At 40.8% G+C, this 21,410-nt stretch overlaps 1 protein-coding gene across 3 annotated transcripts in view; it reads left to right on the forward strand.

The window, feature by feature from the left end:
- The first annotated feature begins 1,933 nt into the window (after positions 1–1,933).
- SPIDR (scaffold protein involved in DNA repair) overlaps positions 1,934–21,410 on the forward strand; it is a 409,626-nt gene continuing 390,149 nt past the window's right edge. For all 3 annotated transcript variants that reach the window (XM_063079984.1, XM_063079986.1, XM_063079985.1), the window contains exon 1: positions 1,934–1,993. In XM_063079984.1, the coding sequence (XP_062936054.1) occupies positions 1,961–1,993 (33 nt within the window). In that variant the 5' untranslated portion in view covers positions 1,934–1,960. The remainder of the gene's footprint in view (positions 1,994–21,410) is intronic.

The raw sequence follows: 21,410 nt of genomic DNA on the forward strand, positions 1-21,410 counted from the left end.
TTTTAATTTACATTTCTCTTATCATGAGTGAGTACATTTTTCATATTTATAAAATGTGTTTCTTTTTCTGTAAACTGTCCTTGTCCTTTGCCCACTTGCCACTTGTTTTTTGGTCATTTTTTACCTTAATTTCCAAGATTAATTTATACTTTAGAAGGTTATTATTTTGATATAAATATCAACTGTTCTTTCTCTTTTGCCATTTGTCTTGTCTTCACTTACCGTGGTTTCTGCCATGCATAAATTAAGGTGTTTATGTAGTTGAGTACCAGTCTTTTCTATTATGGCTAGTGACTTTTGAGTCACAGTTGGAAAGAACTTCTCTCCCCTCACTCTAAGATTATAAATGAATCTGGTCGCTTTATTTATTTTTTATTTTTTAGCGGCCGGCCGGTACAGAGTTCCGAACCCTTGACCTTGGTGTTAGTTATAATACCGCACTCTAACCCGCCAGTCTTTTGTTCTAGTACCTTGACAGTTTCATTTTTGTTTTTAACATTGAAATCTTAGATTCGTCTGCAGTTCAAAGTACTTTTAAGTACCAGACTAAAAAAAAAGGATAGACCAGTAGATTTCAAACATTTCTCCCTAAATTAGATCTACCTTTAAAGACAATCTTACAGTAGCGACACCCTGTGACGATGAAAGAACAGGGACTAGGGAGGGGAGAAAGACTGAAGAGGATCCATCCAGAAATAACGGATTCTTACAGAGGCACGAGAACGTGCTTTTGAAGCATTAGCCCAACCCCCACTTCTGCATACTTTTGAGACTACAACTTTCTGAGAATCCTTTCCTACTCCCCAGGCTGCCACTTTTTCAATTTGTTTAAATTACCGTGGGTTTTTGTTGTTGTCTTTCTTCCCCCCTACAACAGACACCTTCTTTACAGAATCTTCCTAGTCAGACTCCGGAAGTTCACCCGTTCTTTACTCAGTCCAGGTTCTCCTTCCCCTTTTGTTTTGTTTTAAGCCTGCTTCTCAAAGCGCGGAGACACTAAAGCACATTCTCTGGAGAGGTCCAGGGCTTGGCAGCGGCCTCTGGTTCTCGGTCACGCGTGGGCCAGCATCTCCTGGCTCCTTAGAAACACAAGTTCTCTGGCCCCACTCCAGACCTAGGGAAACCGAAGTCCAGTCATCCGTGTTTTAACAAATTCTCTTCGTGATTCCGATGTCTCTTAAATTTGAGAATCTCTGCTCTGGAAACTTAAACTTTGTCACCCACCCCCGGACAGACGGGGAAACACTCCTTTCTCCGAGTCAGCAACAGCTACACCACTCCCTAAGTATTGATTAGTGAATTCGTAGCCTACTTTGGTTTTTTTTTTTTTTTTTTTTTTTTTGTCTTTTTCGTGAGCGGCACTCAGCCAGTGAGTGCACCGGCCATTCCTATATAGGATCCGAACCCGCGGCGGGAGCGTCGCCGCGCTCCCAGCGCCGCACTCTCCCGAGTGCGCCAAGGGCTCGGCCCCTACTTTCGGTTTTCATTACATTTTTATTTAGGGTCAGCTCTGGTCCGACGACACAGGAACCTAATTCGGAAGACAACACTAGGAAGCTGGCCCCCGCGCCAGACGCCTGTCCCGCAACTCCCCCCGCGGAGCCCGGCCGCGGGTGAGGAAGCGCGACCTGACTCGCCGCACCGCTTCCGGGCTCAGAGCGCCCGGAGCCCAACGCCAGCCGCGCAGTGGCGCCCGGCAAGCGCCGGGGTGCAGAGAAGCCACGCCCCACGCCCAGCGCTCACCAATCGCAGCGCGCGGTGCGGCACTAGCCGGGCGGGCGGTCCGGGGAAGCTCCGCCCCATGCCCGAGCGCCCACCAATCGCAGCGCGCGGTGCGGCGCTAGACGGGCGGTGAGTCCGGAGAAGCTCCGCCCCGCGCCCGAGCCCCACCAATCGCAGCGCGCGGTGCAGCGTGCGGAGCGGCCACGGCGGCGCGAGTGAGGAGGCGGTGCGGTTTGAGATGTCCCGCGGCGGCGGCGATCGCAACCGTAAGGTAACGCTGTGGGATGGAGCCCGCGCCACGCGCTTTCCGTGTCGTCGGGTCGGCCTGGGCTGCTGGGGCGAGAGAGTGGGCGCGGGCGGGGCGCGTGGACGGAGCCTGCGGCGCGGGTGCCGCCGGGGCCTCCTGCGGCTGTGCGGCCGGGGTGGGCGGGGTGGCAGCCGTTGGGGGCCAGGAGAGCGAGCGGCGCTTGAGTAGGGACCGCGTGCGTGACGGTGCGCCCGCGTGGCGCCGGGCAACTCGCGTGCTGGCCTCTGCGGACGCTGTCCGGCGGCGCGCCAGGGATGCCCGATACCTGGGCCGCCTCTCGCTCGGAATCGCGCTCTTCCCGCCCCGTGCGGGACGGCCTGAAGTTCCCGGTCCTGCCTCGGTGAGGCACGTGAGGACTGTCGCACGAGTGGGTTTCAGTGATTTGCGCCTTCACTCGTGAGTGCAGTGCGAGGGGACTTCGAGCAGTTCGAGGAAAGTGGAATTAAAAGAGTCCGAATCTTTCCATGGACTTCCAAAGCCCCTTCGTACATCCTTTTCATTGTTCCGTTGATTGTGCTTGTCCTGGCGCTTGTCCTTTACCTTTTCACAGTCCTTTCTCAGCCCTTTGCTCACACATACGTTTGCAACAAAATTTAAAAAAGCAAACGCAGGGCCTCCTTTCTTGACTCCTCTTCATTTCACCCAAAAACTTCCTGAAAAAAGTAGTTCACGTATTACTGGTTCTACCGCCTTATCACTACCCTTCTTTCTTGCTTCTCAAGTACTGTTGATTGCCAGACCACACCGTCAACTTTGTAACTGATTTTAGGGAATATAACCCATGTTAAACATACTTATTGAGTATAAGACACATTGTGATGCGGAAATATTAAAATGCGAAGACAGTACATGAAATCGCTCACTCCAGTATAGCTTATTTACTTGGTCACTGCAGCGTTTGCCACCTGCGCTTGTTTCTTTTGGAGCATCCTAATGTTGCTACCCTGATTCTCTTTCTGTCTCACAGCTGCTCATTTACTTCTCTTTACTGTCTTCCCGCCATGTTCTAAATTTTGACCTTGTTCTTTTTCTCACTTTACATGTTTGCTGTGGGCAATCTCATACGTTAATGTTAACTGTCACAGCTGTATAAATGACTTTCAGGTCTGTATTTGACCTTTCCCTTGAGCTCAGTTAAATTCAGTGTGTCATGAAATCATTCTCTCACCCTTAGTGTACCAGACCCTCACAGTCCCTCCTCACATAGAAATCTCACTTCTGCCCTCTTCATTCTATCGGTTTTCAAGGCCCTATCAATTTTTCTTTTCAATCCTTGTATTAGTTACCTATTGCTGTGTAACAAATTGCCTCAAAACTGAAGCAGCTTATGGGCCGACCCCGTGGCGCACTCGGGAGAGTGCGGCGTTGGGAGCGCGGCAGTGCTCCCGCCACGGGTTTGGATCCTATATAGGGATGGCCGGTTTGCTCGCTGGCTGAGCGGGGTGTGGCAGGTCACAAAAAGACCAAAAAAAAAAAAAATGAAGCAGCTTATAACAAATGTTTATCTTCTCATGTAGTTTCTGAGGATCAGCAATCTGGGAATGGCTCAACTGTGTGGTTTTGGTCAGGGTCTTCCACAAGTTTGCAGCCAAATAAAGGGTCACTAAAGCTGGAAGGGTCCACTTCCAAGCTCACTCGTGGTTGTTGGCAAGTGTCAGTCCCTTGCCATTTCCATAGGGCAGCTCACAGCATGGTGGCTGGCTTTCCCAAGAGAAAAAGAGGGAGCAACCAAGATGGAGGCCGCTGTGTCTTTTATAACCTAGTCTCAAAAGTGACACACCATCTCTTCTGTCCTATTTGTCACATAGATCAACCTGGTACAATGTGAGAGGAGACTATAGAGGGTGTGAATGCAGGAGGTGGGAATCACAAGGACCATTTTGGGGCTGGCTACCTTGATAATTTTGCTCCAAGAATTTCTTTTTCATTTCTGTTACCCTAGGTTCTGCTCAGAGTACTTCATATTTGTAGTTCATGTATGGTATCAGCTAGCACGTTCCCATTCCATCTTCAGATGACTTTCTCTTAGGCACCACTTTAACTATTTTGTTATTGCTTTGCTTAAACATCATTTTACTACTTACTGACTACATAATAATTTATTTCACACTTATGCTGTGCTAAGTACTGTATGCAAATTAACTCATTTAATTCTTTTAACAATCCTATGAGGTAGGTATTATTAGTCTCATTTTCTGGATAAGGAAGCAAGCTCAGCAGAGAGGTTAAGTAATTTGACCAAGGTCACACAGCAGTTAAGTGAAGAAGCTGGGATTCGCACCAGGTAGTCTGGTCCAGACCTTTCTTTTTTTCAGGCTCTCATAGCCTGTTACTCACAGCCTCTGTAATATGGCCATGCCTTATTCCTCAACTTTACAGCTTGGTTCATTTTTTGTACTCTAGGTAAACTGGACTACTGTTGTTACTGTACTTTCTTGCCTCTTGCTCATGTTCTTAGCTTAGAATAATGCCAGTTCTCCCAAATTCTCCAATTTCTGCTTATTGAAATCTTAATCATCCATCAAGGCCCACCTCAAATCCTACCTTCTCCTTGGTCATTTGTAACTGGGATGAACTCTCTTTTGCATTCCTGTGGAATTTTGTCTATCACTCTTAAAATTTCATGTCTTGCATTAGGTTTATTTGTGTTTATACCTTTATTCCCTTATAATATAGACATTGTGAGATTGGGAACTGTGTCTTCACCCCATGTTCCCCTAGAGCACCTGCCATAATCCCTCATACATATTAGATATCTAATAAATATCTGATGAACCAATGAAAGAGGAAATAATTTAGAAGATCTGCCAGTATTCCAGGTGTGAAGAAACATGGGAAGTACTCTTATCAAAAGTCTTGGAAATCAGCTTCAGCCCTGCAACTAACTAATTTTGCAGTTTTGGATAAGCCACACAGATCATTCTGGACTCTTAAGATGAAAGTTGATTTGGTCATGGACTAATTAATGTGGTGGAATTGAGAGAAGTATGGAAGGGGCTGAGTTGATAGATTATAAAAGGAAGATGAGATTTAGGCAACTGAAATTTAAAGAAGAAGAGGGGAGAACCAATGGTAACTCAGGAGTTGAACCTGTGAGAAATGGGAAGAGTCAGGAAAGTTGGTTCCATCTTACCTGATGTTAGAATATACAGATATGTGAAATTTAAGCCCCAGGGAGAGATTAGGGCAGTCAGTTGCTCAAAGTCTGGGAATATCTTAGTTTTTTCCCCTGCCCCTCACTGTCCTTTAACATGCTGTGATTCTTTCCCCCCTTTATGCTTTGTCTTTTCCTTTTCCTTGCTTAGTAGCCAAGAATGACCATATGTACTCCTCTTCTTGGCCAGCTGCCTGCCTTTTGAGGTTTCCTTATCCTCTCTTCCTTTTGCCAACTCAGGCTGAGTTATAACTCCTAGCTCCTCCCTACGCCTCCCCTTCTCTTCACTATTTCCCACTGAAAGAAAAACTTTATCTTGGCAAGATCACAAAAGAGTGAAATAAAGGAAGATTATGTCTTCCTGATGACATCTTCCTTTTCTAACCCTTTTGGTCCTTATCATCAAAATTTATTTTATTTATGGTGCCTTTTGAATAAGGGCAAGCACTTGGTAGGTGAAAGAAAGTGAGCCGAGATGCTGGGTACTGTTCAAGCTTTATTAAAGAAAGAAAATCTGCCGGGCTGTGCTCAAAGTGGCAGGCAGCCCGGGGCTGCCCTGAAAATGGTGGACAGCCCCAGGTGTGGGGTGGTAGAGCTTATATAGTGCACCAAGGGCTGGCTGATCCCATCAAGGAGGGTCATTATGCTAATGTGGATCAGGGTGGAGAACTGCGTCCTTGTGGAAGCAAAAGGGGTTTCTGTTTAAGTCAGGAGGCTTCTCCTAAAGGGAAGGGGGAGGGGAGGGGAGGAGGTGGACGGCGCCATTGTGTACTTAGGCTTGTCTAAAGTGGTGCTGGTTATGTTGCAGATCTGTTATTCCTGAAGTATAGGAAAAAGGGCAAAAGGGTGGAGGTCTCATTCTTCTGAACCTACTTCCTGCTTGGAGATAGGTGAAGATATGGAAAAAATAAAATATTTAGGTGGACGGATATTGGTTTCATGCAGGGAGGCTGTATTCCTCCAGGGAAGGTTGCTGATTCTGAGTGGCTGATATCCTCCTTGCAGGAACAATTTGGCGGCCTTTTGGTTGGTGAATGCCTGCATATGTTCTGGCAAGAAATTAGAGAAACATCAAAAGAGACAGGTGTGTGTCAGGATTAGTCCTGTACTAAATGGTATGAGCCATTAAGCTTTATTACTGGAAGGATGGGTGTATTGAAAGGCGAGTGGGTAGGCTGTGAGAGATGAGAAGAAAGGAGTTTGTGTATGACGAGTTTTAAGGCTATTAGGTGTTTGTTAGTGATGGGGTACTGTGGGAGATTAGGGAACAAAGAGGGGTTCAGCAATTTAACAAGGATGGGGAATGGTGCATAGCAATGGAGGCAGAAGAAGTGTCCCATACTAGGGATTAACATTGTCCGAGGGGGAGGGGAAGGTGGAAGCCTCAGGGGCCAGATCTGCGTGTGGCCTGTAACAGGAGTATTGTAGCTGGAGTTAAAGTGTTTAGGGTAAGAGTAGCTTTAAATTTGAAAAGAATGTCCCATCCCAGTAAGGGGGCTGGGCATTGAGGCATTATTAAAAATTTGTGTGTGAATTGGGTGTGTGGTAGGGTGTAGGAAAGGGCTTGAGTGATCTGTAGGTGGTATTCTGATCCTGTGACCCCCTACTATTGTGTTAGAGGATGGGGTTGTTGGTCCTGCATACTTAGAAAGGGTAAAATATGGACCCTGTATCAATGACAAAAGAGATGGGCTTACCTACTACAAGGCGAGTTACCCTGGGCTCATGTGTGGTGATCTCTGTGGGGGCCTCAGGCCCTGGGCATCATCAGTCCTCTTCCTGGGCAAAGCCTAGAAGTTCCGGTAGGGATGGCTGTGAAGCCAAAGGCTGTAGGTTGGGGACTGGGCCACTCCCTCTCTGGCGAGTGGCACAGTCAATCCCCCAGTGAGCTGGCCATTTGCAGTGAGGACAGGTTATGACAGGACCGTGCCGAGTGGCCCGGTTGACTGCATTTGAAGCAGTTCCCGGGTGGCTTGCCTCTTGAGGTTGCCAGCTTTGGAGTATGTGAGCCTCGGATGGCATTAGCCAGGAGATGGTATTTGGCCTGATCTCTTTTATAGTTTTTTGAATATCAGGGGCTGATTGGGCAATGAAGTGAGAGTGTAAGAGGGCCATGCCTGCAGGGGAGTGTGGGTCTAGATGTGTGTATTCATGTAAAGCCTCAGAAAGGTGGGTTAGGGACTCATTGGGATTTTCAGTGGATCTCTGTGTGATTTCTGTAAGCTTGTAATCGACTGACTTGTGAGTACCCTTTTGGAGGCAGTGAAGTAGGTGTGTGATCAGATTGTTCTGGAGATCCCGATCCCCATGGCCAGCCTGGTAGTTCCAATTTGGGTCTGTGCAAGGAACAGCAATGGCTCCCACAGGCTGCCTCTTATTTTGAGCATGTACCTGAGCTGCTGTCCAGATCTGCTCCCTGTACGTGGACTCAAACAATTCCTTCTGTCCCAGCCATTTCACAGAAGGGTTATAAAAAGCAGGAGCTGAGGCAGGGTTGTTACCTGATGAAAGGGGAGAAGAGGAGGAGTTGGGCTGAGGACGAGCATCTGGAGGCCAGGTGTGGGGAAGAGAGAAATGTGGAGGGCTGATGGATCAGAAGATTGATCTGAGTTTGGAAAGAGAGGTTGAGCATGAGTTAGGAGAATTTGAGACATAGGACAGTTTTGACAGAGAGAAGAACGCATTCAGAGATAGGAGAAGGCTTGAACAAGGAATCTCTATAGCTTTTGCTGCTTCGGTGAGTGTCTAAATCAAGTGCCATCTTGTGGCCACTGGGATCCATTGTAATGAGACGTTTGAGTTTTAATGTCTCCCCAGAGGCTGAGAAATTGGCCAGGAGACTGCCCAGAGGCATAGAGTGCAGAGTATAGTAGAAAATGAGATGTTTAGATTTAATGTCTCCCTGGAGGCCAAGAAATTGTCCAGGAGACAGCTCAAGGGCGTAGAGTGTGGAGGTTTGGATTTGGGGATCCCATTTAGAGGGTGAGAAAGGGCAGTCAGTCCTGGTAGTAGAAGAGTGCCAACAGAGAGCATCCTCTCTGCTGTCCACCTTCTTTTCAAGAGAAAAGCCATGATTTGCTAATGAAGCATGCTTCAATAGCTGGGGGGCACAAGAAGAGTTCCTTTGGCCAGGCGCCTGAGCTTTGTCAAGACCAAAGTCATAGAGAGTAGTCGGGGGAACCCGTAGAAGTAGGCAGGACAGACCCACTGACTCACCCTGAATTGAGGCTGGTGTTGGATGCATTGGTCTGAAATGGCAAAAGGAGAGAGAGTCCCAAGTGTACCTGGTTCTGGCAGGTCTGGGAAGGGTGGCCGAGGGCCAATCACCCCCAGAGAGAGGGGATCATCCACAACGTCAGCCAAAACCCTTCCTGCGTTTCAGCACCATAATGAAAGAAAGTGAGGTGAGATGCCGGGTACCGTTCAAGTTTTATTAAAGGAAGAAAATCTGCCAGGCTGTGCTCAGAGTGGCAGGCAGCCTGGGGCTGCCCTGAAAATGGTGGACAGCACCAGGTGTGGGGGTGGTAGAGCTTATATAGTGCACCAAGAGCTGGCTGATCCCATCAAGGAAGGTCAGTATGCTAACGTGGGTCGGGGTGGAGAACTGCGTCCTTGTGGAAGCTAAAGGGGTTTCTGTTTAAGTCAGGAGGCTTCTCATAAAGGGAATGGGGTAGGGGAGGAGGTGGGTGGCACCATTTTGTACTTGGGCTTGTCTAAAGTGGTTCTGGTTATGTTGCAGATCTATTAGTAGGTATTAATTAAATATAGTGTATGCAGTATAAATTGAAGAGTATTCAAGGCTGCAGGTTGAAATGAAAAGTGTTTTCTTTTTCAAGAAAGGGAGACGTTTTGCTTCTTTAAAGCAGGAGTGAAGCAGCCAGTGGAGGAAGTAAGAACCTCTTACTATCCCAGAAGGATTGGGATGTGTTGCAGAGTGGGTCAGTTTTAGAGAATAGGCATGTTTTTCCTCTGAAACTATAGGGAAAAGGGAAAGCTCAGTAGATGGAAGATTGGCTGATTTTTACGGTGGCTGATTTTTTTTACGCTTGGGGCAGATGTGACAATATGAGCTACAAGGTGACATGGTGATATAAAGAGAAGTGTGGGTAAGGCACTCGTGTGTGTGTGATTGTGTGTAGGTGTGTGTCTGAGTGTATTTAAGTGTGTGAAAGAGTACATCATATTATTTAATAGGTGATTTAAAGTCTTTGTCTGATGAGTCCAATTCCGGGGCCCCTTCAGGGACATATTCTCCGGATTGCTTTTTTCTCTGTTATATTTCCTGGTTCTTCATGTGTCTCATAATTTTTTGTTGAAACTGGATGTTTTACATAATATGATGTGACAACTCTGAACATTAAAGTTTCCCATCCCCTCCCTGGATTTCTATTTGTTGTTATTTTTGCTATTATGTTGTTTAATGACTTTCACAGACTAATTTTGTAAAGTACATACTCCCTGTTGTGTGTAGCTACTGAAGACATTGCTTGGTTAGTTTAGTTGTCTGAATTATTGGACAGAGATTTCCTTAAATGCTTTGAGTCAGTAAGCCTTCATTCTTTACTGAGGTACAGTGTTTATGTCAAGGCATACTGTCTGCTCTGGCATTTTATGACTAATTTATCTTTAACTTCCTCCTTGTGTAGGTCCTTGAGGTTATCTAGAGTTCAGAGACCAGGGCCTTTTTAGGTTTTTTCCTGGGCATGAACATAGCCCTGCATGTGCACGTGGCATTCTAGATCTCCAGGAATAAGTCACAGCTTTTCAAAGCCACCCACAGACATCTCATTCTCGAGGTAGTTCCTTCTTAAGTTTTTTTGGCCAATCTCCTGTTTCCTTAGCCCAGTATTGCTGCCTCAGGCAGCTGCAGTGTTAATAAGTTGCTGCTGATTGTTTTAAACAAATGCCCTGGGGTATAGGGCTTTCCTACTGAATGAGCTCTGAGTCAGATCAAGTTATGCTAGTTTCCTAAGAATATCCAGGCAGATCAGATAGTGATAGTACACTGGGGATGAGGCTTTTTGAGGAGCTCCAAAACCAGTTTGCTCTCACCTGTTGACTGCTAGACAGCTGGTTTATATAGTTCCCTGTTAGTAAGGCTGCTGTTTTTCAAGTCTACCACGATAGAAATAGAGGCCTAGGACTAGGGCAACTTAAAATACCACAATTTTTGCTGTTCTTGTAGAGATTCAGTTGCATGTACAGATATAGATATCTATCTATCTATAGATAGATATAAATGTATACGTATATTTTTGGTAGTTGGCCAGTTTGGAGATCCAAACTGTGACCTTGGTGTTATTAGCACCACGCTCTATCCAAGTGAGCCAACCGGCCACTGGGTAACCTTGGTGTTATAAGGTTGCACTTTAACTTTTCTTTTTTTTTTTTTTTTAAATAAGCACTATTCAGATGGTTACAAGCCTATCATTAATTCCAGAGTTCTGAAAAAAGTAGATCTTGGCTATTTTTGCCGGTGTTCTTGTTCCTGTGGGGAGTGGTTATTAGAGATCTTTACTGTCCTACTTAGGATGTTCACCCTGTAACATTTTTTATTTTAGCAACTCCAATAGGTGTGTGCTCATAAGTCATCATGTTTTTAATTTACATTTCCATGGTAGCTAATGATGTTGAACATGTTTTTATGTGCTTATTTGCCATTTGTCTATCCTTTTTGGTGAAATATCTGTTCATATCTTTTACTCATTTTTAAATTGATTTTTTTTTGTTATTATTGAGTTTTGAGAGTTGTTTTTTGTATATTTTAAATACTAGCCCTTTGTTGTGTCAAAGAACAAAATTACAACAAATTTAGTTGAACATCTTAATTGGCTTTATTGTGATTTGAGAATTAGGCAACACGTCATTCCATAAAATAGAATATGGTTGGTTCCACTATGGTTGGTTTCACTTGGTTCCACTGAGCCAAGCAGAGGAAGTTTGTTTTATAGACAGAAAAAAGCTAAAGAAAACAGAAACAAAGAGTTAAAAGCGGATTGATCATTTCAAAGTTAGTTTCCATGTAAGGTGGGGACAGGAAGACAGAACAATAGAAAAATGACAACAGGTTACTTCAGGCTATCTTTTTTGTGTAAGGTTTGAGGCAGAGGGAACTTCATTATCATACCTATTGGAGGATTAAACTGGCCTGTTCAGGAAATTGACTGTTATCTCTTTCTACTGGTTTCTCAGAAGGTCTAAGTGACATGGAACTCAGCAGGGGTGATTCCATTTTGATTTTTAGTCTGGTCTTTCCTGATCTAGTGTAGGAACTTAGTCCAAAACAGTGGCCTCCTATAGTTTTATTTAACAGTTGGATATGTGGTTTGTAAGTATTTTCTCCCAGTTAGTAGCTTATCTTCATGCTGTCATAGAATCTTTTTGCTGAGCAAAAGTTTTTAATTTTTATGACATCCATTTTATAATTTGTGCTTTTGTTGTCAAGTCTAAGAACTCTTTGCCTAGCCCTTAGAACCCAAAGATTTTCTATTTGTTTTTAAAGGTTTTATTGTTTAATGTTTTATGTTTAAGTTTGTGACATATTTTGAATTAATTTATGTACAGTGTGTGATGTTTAGGGCTCACGTGTAAAGTTCATTTTTTTGCCTATGGATGTGCAATTGTCCAGTGTGGTTTATTGAAAGTCTTTTCCTTCTTCCATTAGATTGCTTTTTGCACATCTGTCAAAAACCACTTGAACAAATATGTGTGGGCCTATTTCTGGGTTTCTGATCTGTTCTGTTGATCTACATGCCTATCCCTTTGAAAAATTCACTTGCTTGATTGCTGTAGCTATATAGGAAGCCTTAATATTGAATAGAGTGATTCTTCTCTATTTTTTTGTGAGGACTTTTTAGCTTTTCTAGGGCCTGTGCCTTTCCATATATGTTTTATATAGTAAGCTTGTTTATGTCTACAAAATCCTTGCTGGGATTTTGATAGGAATTGAATTAAAGGTATAGATAAATTTGGGCAAATAGACATCTTTACTATGTTGAGTCTTCCAGTCCATGAACACGGATATGTTTCTCTGTTTATTTAGGACTTCTTTGGATTCTTTCATCAGCATTTTGAAATTTTTAGCCTGCAGATCCTGTACATGTTTTGGTAGGTTTATATCTAAGGATTTTATTTCCTTTGGAGTGATTGTAAATTGTATTGTGTTTTTAGTTGCAGTTTCTACATATTTATTTTTGTATTTAGAAATGGATTGATTTTTGTGCATTGATGTTATATCCTGTTACCTTGCTGAATTCACTTATTAGTACCAGGCATTTTTTGTAGATTTCTTGGGATTTTCTACATAGACTCATGTCATTCGTAAATAGAGTTAATTTTAATTTTTCCTTTTCAAAATGTATGCTTTTGCATTTACTCCATCCCCTGTCCTCTGCCTTACTGCGGTGGCTAGAACTTCCAATATTATGTCAGATAGAGTGGTGAGAGCAAACATCCGTGCCTGGTACAGATCCTAGGAGAAAAGCATTCCTTCTTTCCTGGTTATGTATGATGTTAACTGTGCGTTTTTTGGTAAGTATATGTCTTATTCCATGCGGGCTGCTGTAACGAAAATACCATAAACTGGGTAGTGGCTTATGAACAACAGAAATTTATTTCTCACAGTTCTGGCGCTAGGAAGTCCGAGATCAAGGCAGCAACAGATCAGATAGTGATAGTACACTGGGGATGAGGCTTTTTGAGGAGCTCCAAAACCAGTTTGCTCTCACCTGTTGACTGCTAGACAGCTGGTTTATATAGTTCCCTGTTAGTAAGGCTGCTGTTTTTCAAGTCTACCACGATAGAAATAGAGGCCTAGGACTAGGGCAACTTAAAATACCACAATTTTTGCTGTTCTTGTAGAGATTCAGCTGCATGTATAGATATAGATATCTATCTATCTACAGATAGATATAAATGTATATGTATGTTTTTGGTAGTTGGCCCCTATTTCAAATTCATGTACCTAATTTGTGTCTTTTTTTGTTTTTTCAGTCTTCCTAGCAGTTTCTCAGTTGTGCTTGTCTTTTTGAAGAAGGAGCTTTTGGTTTTATTCATTTTTAGAATTGTTTTCCTGTTTTCAATTTAATTGATTTCTGCTCTTTATTATTTTCTTTTCTTCAGCTTGCTTTAGTTATGTATTTTTTTGTTCTTTTAGTTTCTTGAGGTTGGAATTTTGATTGTTGATTTGAGACTATCCTTCAATTCTAGTTTAAGTATTTAGTGCTATGAATTTCCCTCTCAGTTCTGCCTCTCATATATTTTGATACATTGTGGGTTTTTTTAGTTTGTTTTATCTTCCTGGCAAATTGATCCTTGGATCTTTATGTAATGTCCCTCTTTGTTACTAGTAATTATCTTTGCTACGAAGTCTATTTTATCAGATAGTAGTACAGCTATTCCCGCTTTTTTGTTTTTGATCGGTATTTGCCTGGTACTATGATCTGAATATTTGTTAATACCTTAATACCTTACTCCCTGTGGGACCTTAGTATCGAATGTAGCAGTGTTGAAAGATGAGGCCTTTAAGAGGTGATTGGATCATGAAGACTATGCTTTCATGAATGGGTTAATCCATTAATGGAGTAATGGATTAATGGTTTAGTGGGTTATTATGGATGTGGGCTGGTGGGTTTAGAAGGAGCAACTATTTACAATAGCCAAGATATGGAACCAACCTAAATGTCCACCAATGGATGACTGGACAAGGAAAATGTGGTGTATATACACAATGGAATACTCATAAAAAAGAATGAAATTCTGCCATTCACAGCAACATGGATGAGCTTGGAAAAAATTACGTTAAGTGAAATAAGCCAGGCACAGAGAGAGAAATACCGCATGTTCTCTTTCATAAGTTGTAGCAAAGGAAGGAAGGCAGGCAGGCAGGCAGGCAATAAAAAGCTGAACTTTTAGAAGGAGAGAACAGATGTATAGATACTAGAGGGAAAGGGGGAGAGGGAGGGGATTAGGAAGTAATTGGGTAAGGGACACAAAGAATAATTATAATTTGTAATGATGAACATGCTAGTAATATTGATTTGGTCATCACATACTGTACACAAATACTGATAGTTAACTCTGTATCCCATAAATATATATAATCAAAAATAAATTAATATTAAAAATAATACCATACTTGTGAATAAGTATGTTATGTGTAGTTTTTATAGAATATTAATAAATACATGTTCTTACCATAAAAAAAAAAAAAAAAAGAACAAGTGATCATGTTAAAAGTGCTCTTGCCCAGCCCTTGTTAATGTGGTAACCTGCATTGCCATGGAATTCTGTACGGAGTCCCCACTGAGAAGAAGGCCCTTACCAGATGTGCCCCAGGGACCTTGGAATTCCTAGCCTCCAAAACTGTAAGAAGTAAATTTTATTTCTTTATAAGTTACCCAGTTTCACAGAAAATGGACAAAGACACCTGTTATATCTTTATTCATTGTTTTACTTTCAACCTCCCTGTAGTGTTGAATTTGAAGTGAGTTTCTTCCAGACAATGTATGGTTGGCTTATGTCTTTTATTTATTCTGTGAATCTCTGTCTTTTGATGGATATGTTTAGATCATTTACATTTAAAGTAATTATTGGTATTGTTAATGCTCAAGTTTGTCATCTTATTATCCTCCTCCAGTCTCTTTCCTGTTTCTCTTTTCTTGCCTTCCTCGGGGTTACTTGAACAAGTTTAGAATTCAGTCTTGATTTATTCTTAGATTTTTTGAGTTTATCTTTTTTTTTAATTGTTTTCTTGTGATTTCTCTACATATTATAATATATATACATAATTTAGCACAGTCTACTTATGGAACATTTTACCACTTCACGTGACTTGTAGAAACCTCTCATTTATGTAAAACAAACTGTTTTCCTTCTCTATTCTCACACTGAATACAGAACACTTCTGTGACAAGATTTGTGGAGGTTTTTACTCTCACACCAAGCAGTTCTCCAGCAGATGCCAACTGAGTATCTTTTAATTCAGTTCAATTCTGATATTATATACCTGGATGTAGTGTCAGATCGCACAGGTTGAGGGCTCAGTCCCACAAGACTGCCCCCACTTCAGAATACAATTGCAAGTAGTAGGTTGTCACCTATACTTCTGACTGACTGGCTACAAACCAGAGTTCTCACTGTGTCCTCAGGTTTGATCAATTTGCTAGGTAGCTCACAGAAGTCAGGGAAACACTTCACTTATGTTTACTGGTTTATTACAAAGACTATTACAAAGGATACAGATGACCAGCCAGATGAAGAGTTGTATAGAGCGAGATGTGGGGGATGCCTCATGTGCCTCTTTGGATGTGCCACCCTCTCAGCACCTCCACAGTTCAGCGGTCCAGAAGCTCATCTTGTTCAAGAGCTTCAGCTTGGTTTCCAGTCTCTTCCCAGAGGTCAGTGGGTGGGGCTGAAAGTTCCAACTCACTAATCCTCTAATCACTTGGTCTTTGTGGTGACTGGCCCCATCTTAAAGCTGTGTAAGGACCCCACACTAAGTGAGCTCCATACTATAAAGTCAAGAGTTTAGGAAGTTTTGTTATTTATGAATAACAAAAGACACTTCTACCACTCAAAAAATCCCAAAGGTTTTAGGAGTCCTCTGACAAGAACCTGGTACAAAGACCGAATGTATTTCATATTATATAGCAGTTCCCCCTTACCTACAATCTCATAGTCAGCCATGGTCTGAAATACTAAATGGAAAAGTCTAGAAATAAACAGTTCATAAGTTTTAAATTGAACTTCGTTCTGAGAAGCACAATGAAATCTTGAACCATCCCACTCTGTCCCAACTGGGAAATGAATCATCCCTTTGTCCAGTGTATCCACGCTGTATGCGTTACCTACCCATTAGTCACTTAGTAGCCTTCTCAGTTATCAGAGCAATAGTCACGTAGCAGTGCTTGTGTTCAGGTAACACTTGTTTTACTTAATAATGGCCCAAAACACAAGAGTGGTGATGCTGGCAATTCGGACATGCCAAAGGAACGTAAAGTGCTTCCCTTAAGTGAAGAGGTAAAAGTTCTTGACTTAATAAGGAAAGAAAAAAAAATGTACGTTGAGGTTGCTAACATCTACAGTAGGAATGAATCCTCTATCCATGAAATTGTGAAGAAGGAAAGGGAAATTTGTGTTAGTTTTGTTGTTGCACCTCAAACTGCAAAAGTTACAGCAACAGTGCAAGATTTGTGCTTAGATGGAAAAGGCATTAAATTTGTGGGTGGAAGACATGAACAGAAACTTGTTCCTATCGATGGCAGTTGGGTTCGGTACTATCTGAGGTTTCAGGCATCTACTGGGGGTCTTGGAACATACCCTTCATGAATGAGGGGCTACTATTGTACCTTTACCTTTCTCACTTTTAAATATCATTGTCTTGAGTGTCAGATGGTGCTATGGTTTGAATGTTTGTCCCCTCCAAAACTCATGTTGAAACTTAATCCCCATTGTAACAATATTAAGAGGGAGGGAAATTCGACTATGGTATTTGAAAGGTGGGGCCGTTAAGAGGTGATTGGGTCATGAGGGCAGTGGATTAATCCATTCATGGATTAATGGATTAGTGGATTAATGGTTATCATGGGAGTGGGACTGGTGGCTTTATAAGAAGAGGGAAAGAGACTGGAGCTAGCGTGCTTAGCCCCCTCACCATGTGCAGCCTTTGGACTCTGTAGAGAATCCTCACCAGGAAGAAGGCTCTCACCATGTGAGAAAAGTCCTTGACCTTGGACTTTCCAGTGTCCAGAATTGTAAGAAACAAATTTCTTTTCTTTATAAATTACTCAGTTTCAGGTATTCTTTTATAAGCAACAGAAAATAGACTAAGACAATGAAATTACTGTTTTTGTTTCAACACAGAATATGACTTTTAAAATTCATGAGGAACTTTTTGGTTGCACAGGAGTAAATAATTATTACAGACTTTCTTTTTCATTGTTCTCCATCTGCCTGTACTCAATTTAAAAAAATTTTGTCTGTTACTAGTCAGGTAATATGGCTATTTCTTCTTTTGCTGTAGTATATTCTCTAGTATCTTCCTGACAAAAGTACCATGAAAAGTAGATTTTCTTAGTTCTTGCATGTCTTAAAATGGCTTTATTTTATTCCCATAATTGATCGATAGTTTGGGTGGGAAAAGAAATCTGTAATGGAAATCAGTTTCCTCAGGATTTTCAAGACATTATGACATTATCTTTTAACATCCAGTTTGTTTTAAATGACTCAACTTAATTAAAATATAAGTGGGGTTGGGATTGGAGCTAGGGATATTCAAGGCCACAGATGTATTTGGGAAAAGCACATTAAAACTTAATTCAGTGCTCCTACTGTTTCAGGGGCCACTCAACTCCTGGCCGAAGATTCCCAAAATTGACCAAACTCACAGGTCCAGCTGCCTGCCCCCAGACAAAAACCAAAACAACCCGAAATTCAAATGTTGGTGAAAGTGGGAGTCAGCTTTTATTCAGGAATGCGGGTGACCTGTTAGGCTAACCTATCTCCCACGGTAAACCTGAAGGAGAATGGACAGACTAAAGCCATCTCAAAGGACTCAGGTTTACTGAGGGGTTTTTAAAGAGCGGGGTGAGGGAATGGAACATGTGAAAATGAGAATCAGGAGGGAGGGGCACTTTAGCAGTGAGGGCTTCATGCAAGGTCTCTGGTGCAAAGTCTCACCAAGACTCATCTGGTTTCTGCTCCCATCTTTGCTGTTATCTCAGGGTGTGGGTAGTACGTGCAAATCTGCAGTTTCAGGCTGGCTGGAAAATAACTTTACATCCATGTAAATAATGTCATCTTGCCCCCAAACCAATGTTCAAAATGTCAAATAACCACGGGGAAAAAAAGAACTCAGAAAAATGCATGCCAAAAAAAAAAAAAAAAAAAAAAAAAGCTGTCTTTTAAAAATTTGCACATAGCCCATGTGGTTTTAGATCCCAACATGACTTCAGTCCTGCTCACTCCAACACTAGTACATAAAAACCCTGTTTCATAATATGGGTAATGATCAGAAAAGGTAATGGTATGAGGTGGAGGGAGAAAAAAGTATGGGTGTATGGAAGAAACAGGGCGAAAGAAGTAGATAGAGAGACTTAGCGAAGAAAGAGTATTGAGTAGTTAGCTTGTTATCAGGTATCTTGTTAACTTGCTGTGAAGTTTGTAGTCCAAGTATCACTGCCTTTTGACATGATTTAATTTAAAATGCTCATTGGCTTCTAACTATTGCTCATACTTTTTGGGAACTAGTTAGCAGCTTTCCATTATTGGTGTTTAATGTTTTTATGTAACCAACAGGAGGAACACTTACTCATTATCCTTTTGAAACTGGGACTCAAGCTGGAGAAATAGAATTTTAATATGTGCAGTTTAGAACAGTTTTTAAAAATTGTTCTCTTTTCTGATCATAAAATAATGCACATCCATTGTAGAGCTGCTAGAAAGTAAGGAATACAATAGAAAATATCACCTATAAACCTATAATCTATATACATTTTAATGTATTTCCTGCCAGTGTTTTTTCTATAGATGCTTATCATATCTATTACAAAATTATTGTTTTAAAATTTAATGTCATTAGCATTACATCAGTGTGTTCTTTGAAAATGAATCTGAGTTATTTTTTCCATTATGAAAAAACCAAAAGCAGAATACATATTCTTATGTATAGATAAGATTTCTATTTGCTTCTCACAAATTTGTAACTTTTAATTTCCATTCTTATGAAGAGTAGAACCTCTGTATAAAGAAAATTTTCTATTTCCTTAAATAAACAAAGGTAGCAGAATACAGCATTGTCTGTTTTAATGTTATAACTATGAAAAATGTGTGTAATCAGAAGACTCAAAGAAGGTAGGAAAATATTGAAATACTTGTGTCACCTTGTTAGCTTGGTGCCTGGTACGTAATTTTGTACTCAATAAATATTTTTGGAATGGATGAATAGTGGGACCACGATGACTCTTTTTTTTCTATTTTGTTTGTTATAATACTAAGAGAATAAATAAAGAAGGAGAAAATTCTGTAAAGATTCAGACACACATGAGCGATTTCTTAAAACATTGTTCTAAGAAAACCTGTTATTTGTGTAGCTCCATATACCTCTTAAAAATCTTTATTTATTTATTTTAATGAAAGCCATCCTGATGGGTGTGGAGTGATATATCATTGTGGGTTTGATTTGGCTATTTCCTTAATGATTGGTGATGTTAAGCATCTTTTTTGTTGTTGAGTTGTAGGAGTTCTTAATGTATTCTGGATACTAGAGCCTTAGTAGATATATTATTTGCAAATGTTTTCTACCATGATTTGGATTGTCCTTTTAGTTTCTTCATAGTATCCTTTGAAACTGACCAAGTTTTAAATTTTGATGAAATCCAGTTTATTTTTTCTTCTGTCATTTGTGGTTTTATGTCATATCTAAGTAACTATTGTCTAACCCAGGGTTATGAAAATTTACTTGTGTTTTCTTCTAAGAGTTGTATAGTTTTAGCTGTTATAGTAGGTCTTTGATCCATTTTGAATTAATTTGTGTATATGTTGTATATTCTTTTCTATGTGGAATCTAGTTGTCCCAACAGCATTTGGTGAAGAGACTATTCCTTCATTATTGAATAGCTTTTGCACTCTTGTTGAAAATCAATTGGCCATAGATATATGGGTTCAGTTCTGGACTGTGAATTCCATTTCAATGAATAAGTCTGTTGTTATGCCAGTAGCACACTGCTTCGATTATTGTAGCTTTGTAGTAAGTTTTAAAAGTGGGATGTAAGTTCTCCAACTTTGTTTTTTCTTTTCAGGATTGTTTTGGGTGTTCAGAGTTCCTCATAATTTCTTATGAATTTTAGGGTCATCTTTTACATCTCTGCATAATAGGTTGTTGGGATTTTGATAGGGATTGAATTGAATCTGTAGAGAACTTTGGGTAATATTGCCATCTTAACAATGTTAAGTCTTCTCGTCAGTGAACACAAGATGACCTTTCATTTATTCTTTATTTTCTTTCAGCAGTGTTTTGTGGATTTCTATGTACACAAGTCTTTCGCCTCCTTGGTTAAATATATTCCTAATATTTTATTATTTTTGATGTTAGTGTAAATGGAATTGTTTTCTTAATTTCCCTTTTGGGTTATTCATTGCTAGTGTATAGAAATACAACTAATTTTTGTATGTTTATCTTGTGTCTTGAAACTTTGCTGAATTTGTTTTTTGGCTCTAATAGTGTTTTGGTGGGTTCATTAGGGTTTTCTAGATAGAAGAGCATGTCATCTGCTAATAGAGATAATTTTACTTCTTTCTTTTGAATTTGGGTGCTTTTATTTCTTTTTGTTGCCTAATGTTCTAGCTAGAACTTCAAGTACAATATTTAATTTAAGTGGCAAAAGTGGGCATCCCTGTTTTATTCCTGATCTTAGGGGAAGAACTTTCAGAAAAGCCCTTTGTTTAAGAAGTCCTTTTATTTTCCTAATTGTTGAATTTTTATCATGCTAGGATGTTGGATTTTTCAAGTGCTTTTCCTACAACTACAGATTATCTGTGTTTTTTTCCCCCTTTGTTTTACTAATGTGATGTTACATTGATTGATGTACCTAGGTACGTGTAGGATAAATCCTATTTGGTCATGGTATATAAAGCTCTTATGTGTTGCTGGATTTGGTTTGCTAGTATTTTGTTAAGGATTTTTGTATGTATTTTCATAAGGGATATTTGGTTTGTAGTTTTCTTGTGATACATTTATATGGCTTTAGTATCAGGGTATGCTGGTCTAAGAAAAAGTTAGGAAGTATTATTTCCTTGTATTTTTGGAAAAGCTTGAGAATGAGTGGTGTTAATTCTTTGGTGGAATTTACTATTGAGGCTATCTGATCCTGCACTTTTCTTTGTTGGGAGGTTTCTTTTTTTGAGTCAGTTTTGGTGGTTTCTGTGTTTCCAGAAATTTGTCCATTTCGAGTAGGTTCTCTAATTTTGTTGTTTAATTGTTTGTAGTATTCTCTTATGCTTTTTATTTCTGTAAGTTTGGGAGTAACGTCCCCACTTCTACTTCCCGTTTTAGTAATATAAATCTTCTATCTTATTTTCTTCATCAGTTTAGTTAAAAGGTTTTTAGTTTTATTGATCTTTTCAAAGAGGCAAATTCATTTTGGTTGATTCTCTATTGTCTGTTTCATTTGTCTCTGCTCTAGTCTTTGTTATTTCCTTTTTTTGTACTAGCCTTAGGTTTAGCTTGCC

This window comes from Cynocephalus volans, chromosome 15 (genome assembly GCF_027409185.1).
Source record: "Cynocephalus volans isolate mCynVol1 chromosome 15, mCynVol1.pri, whole genome shotgun sequence".
Taxonomy (NCBI): Eukaryota; Metazoa; Chordata; class Mammalia; order Dermoptera; family Cynocephalidae; genus Cynocephalus; species Cynocephalus volans.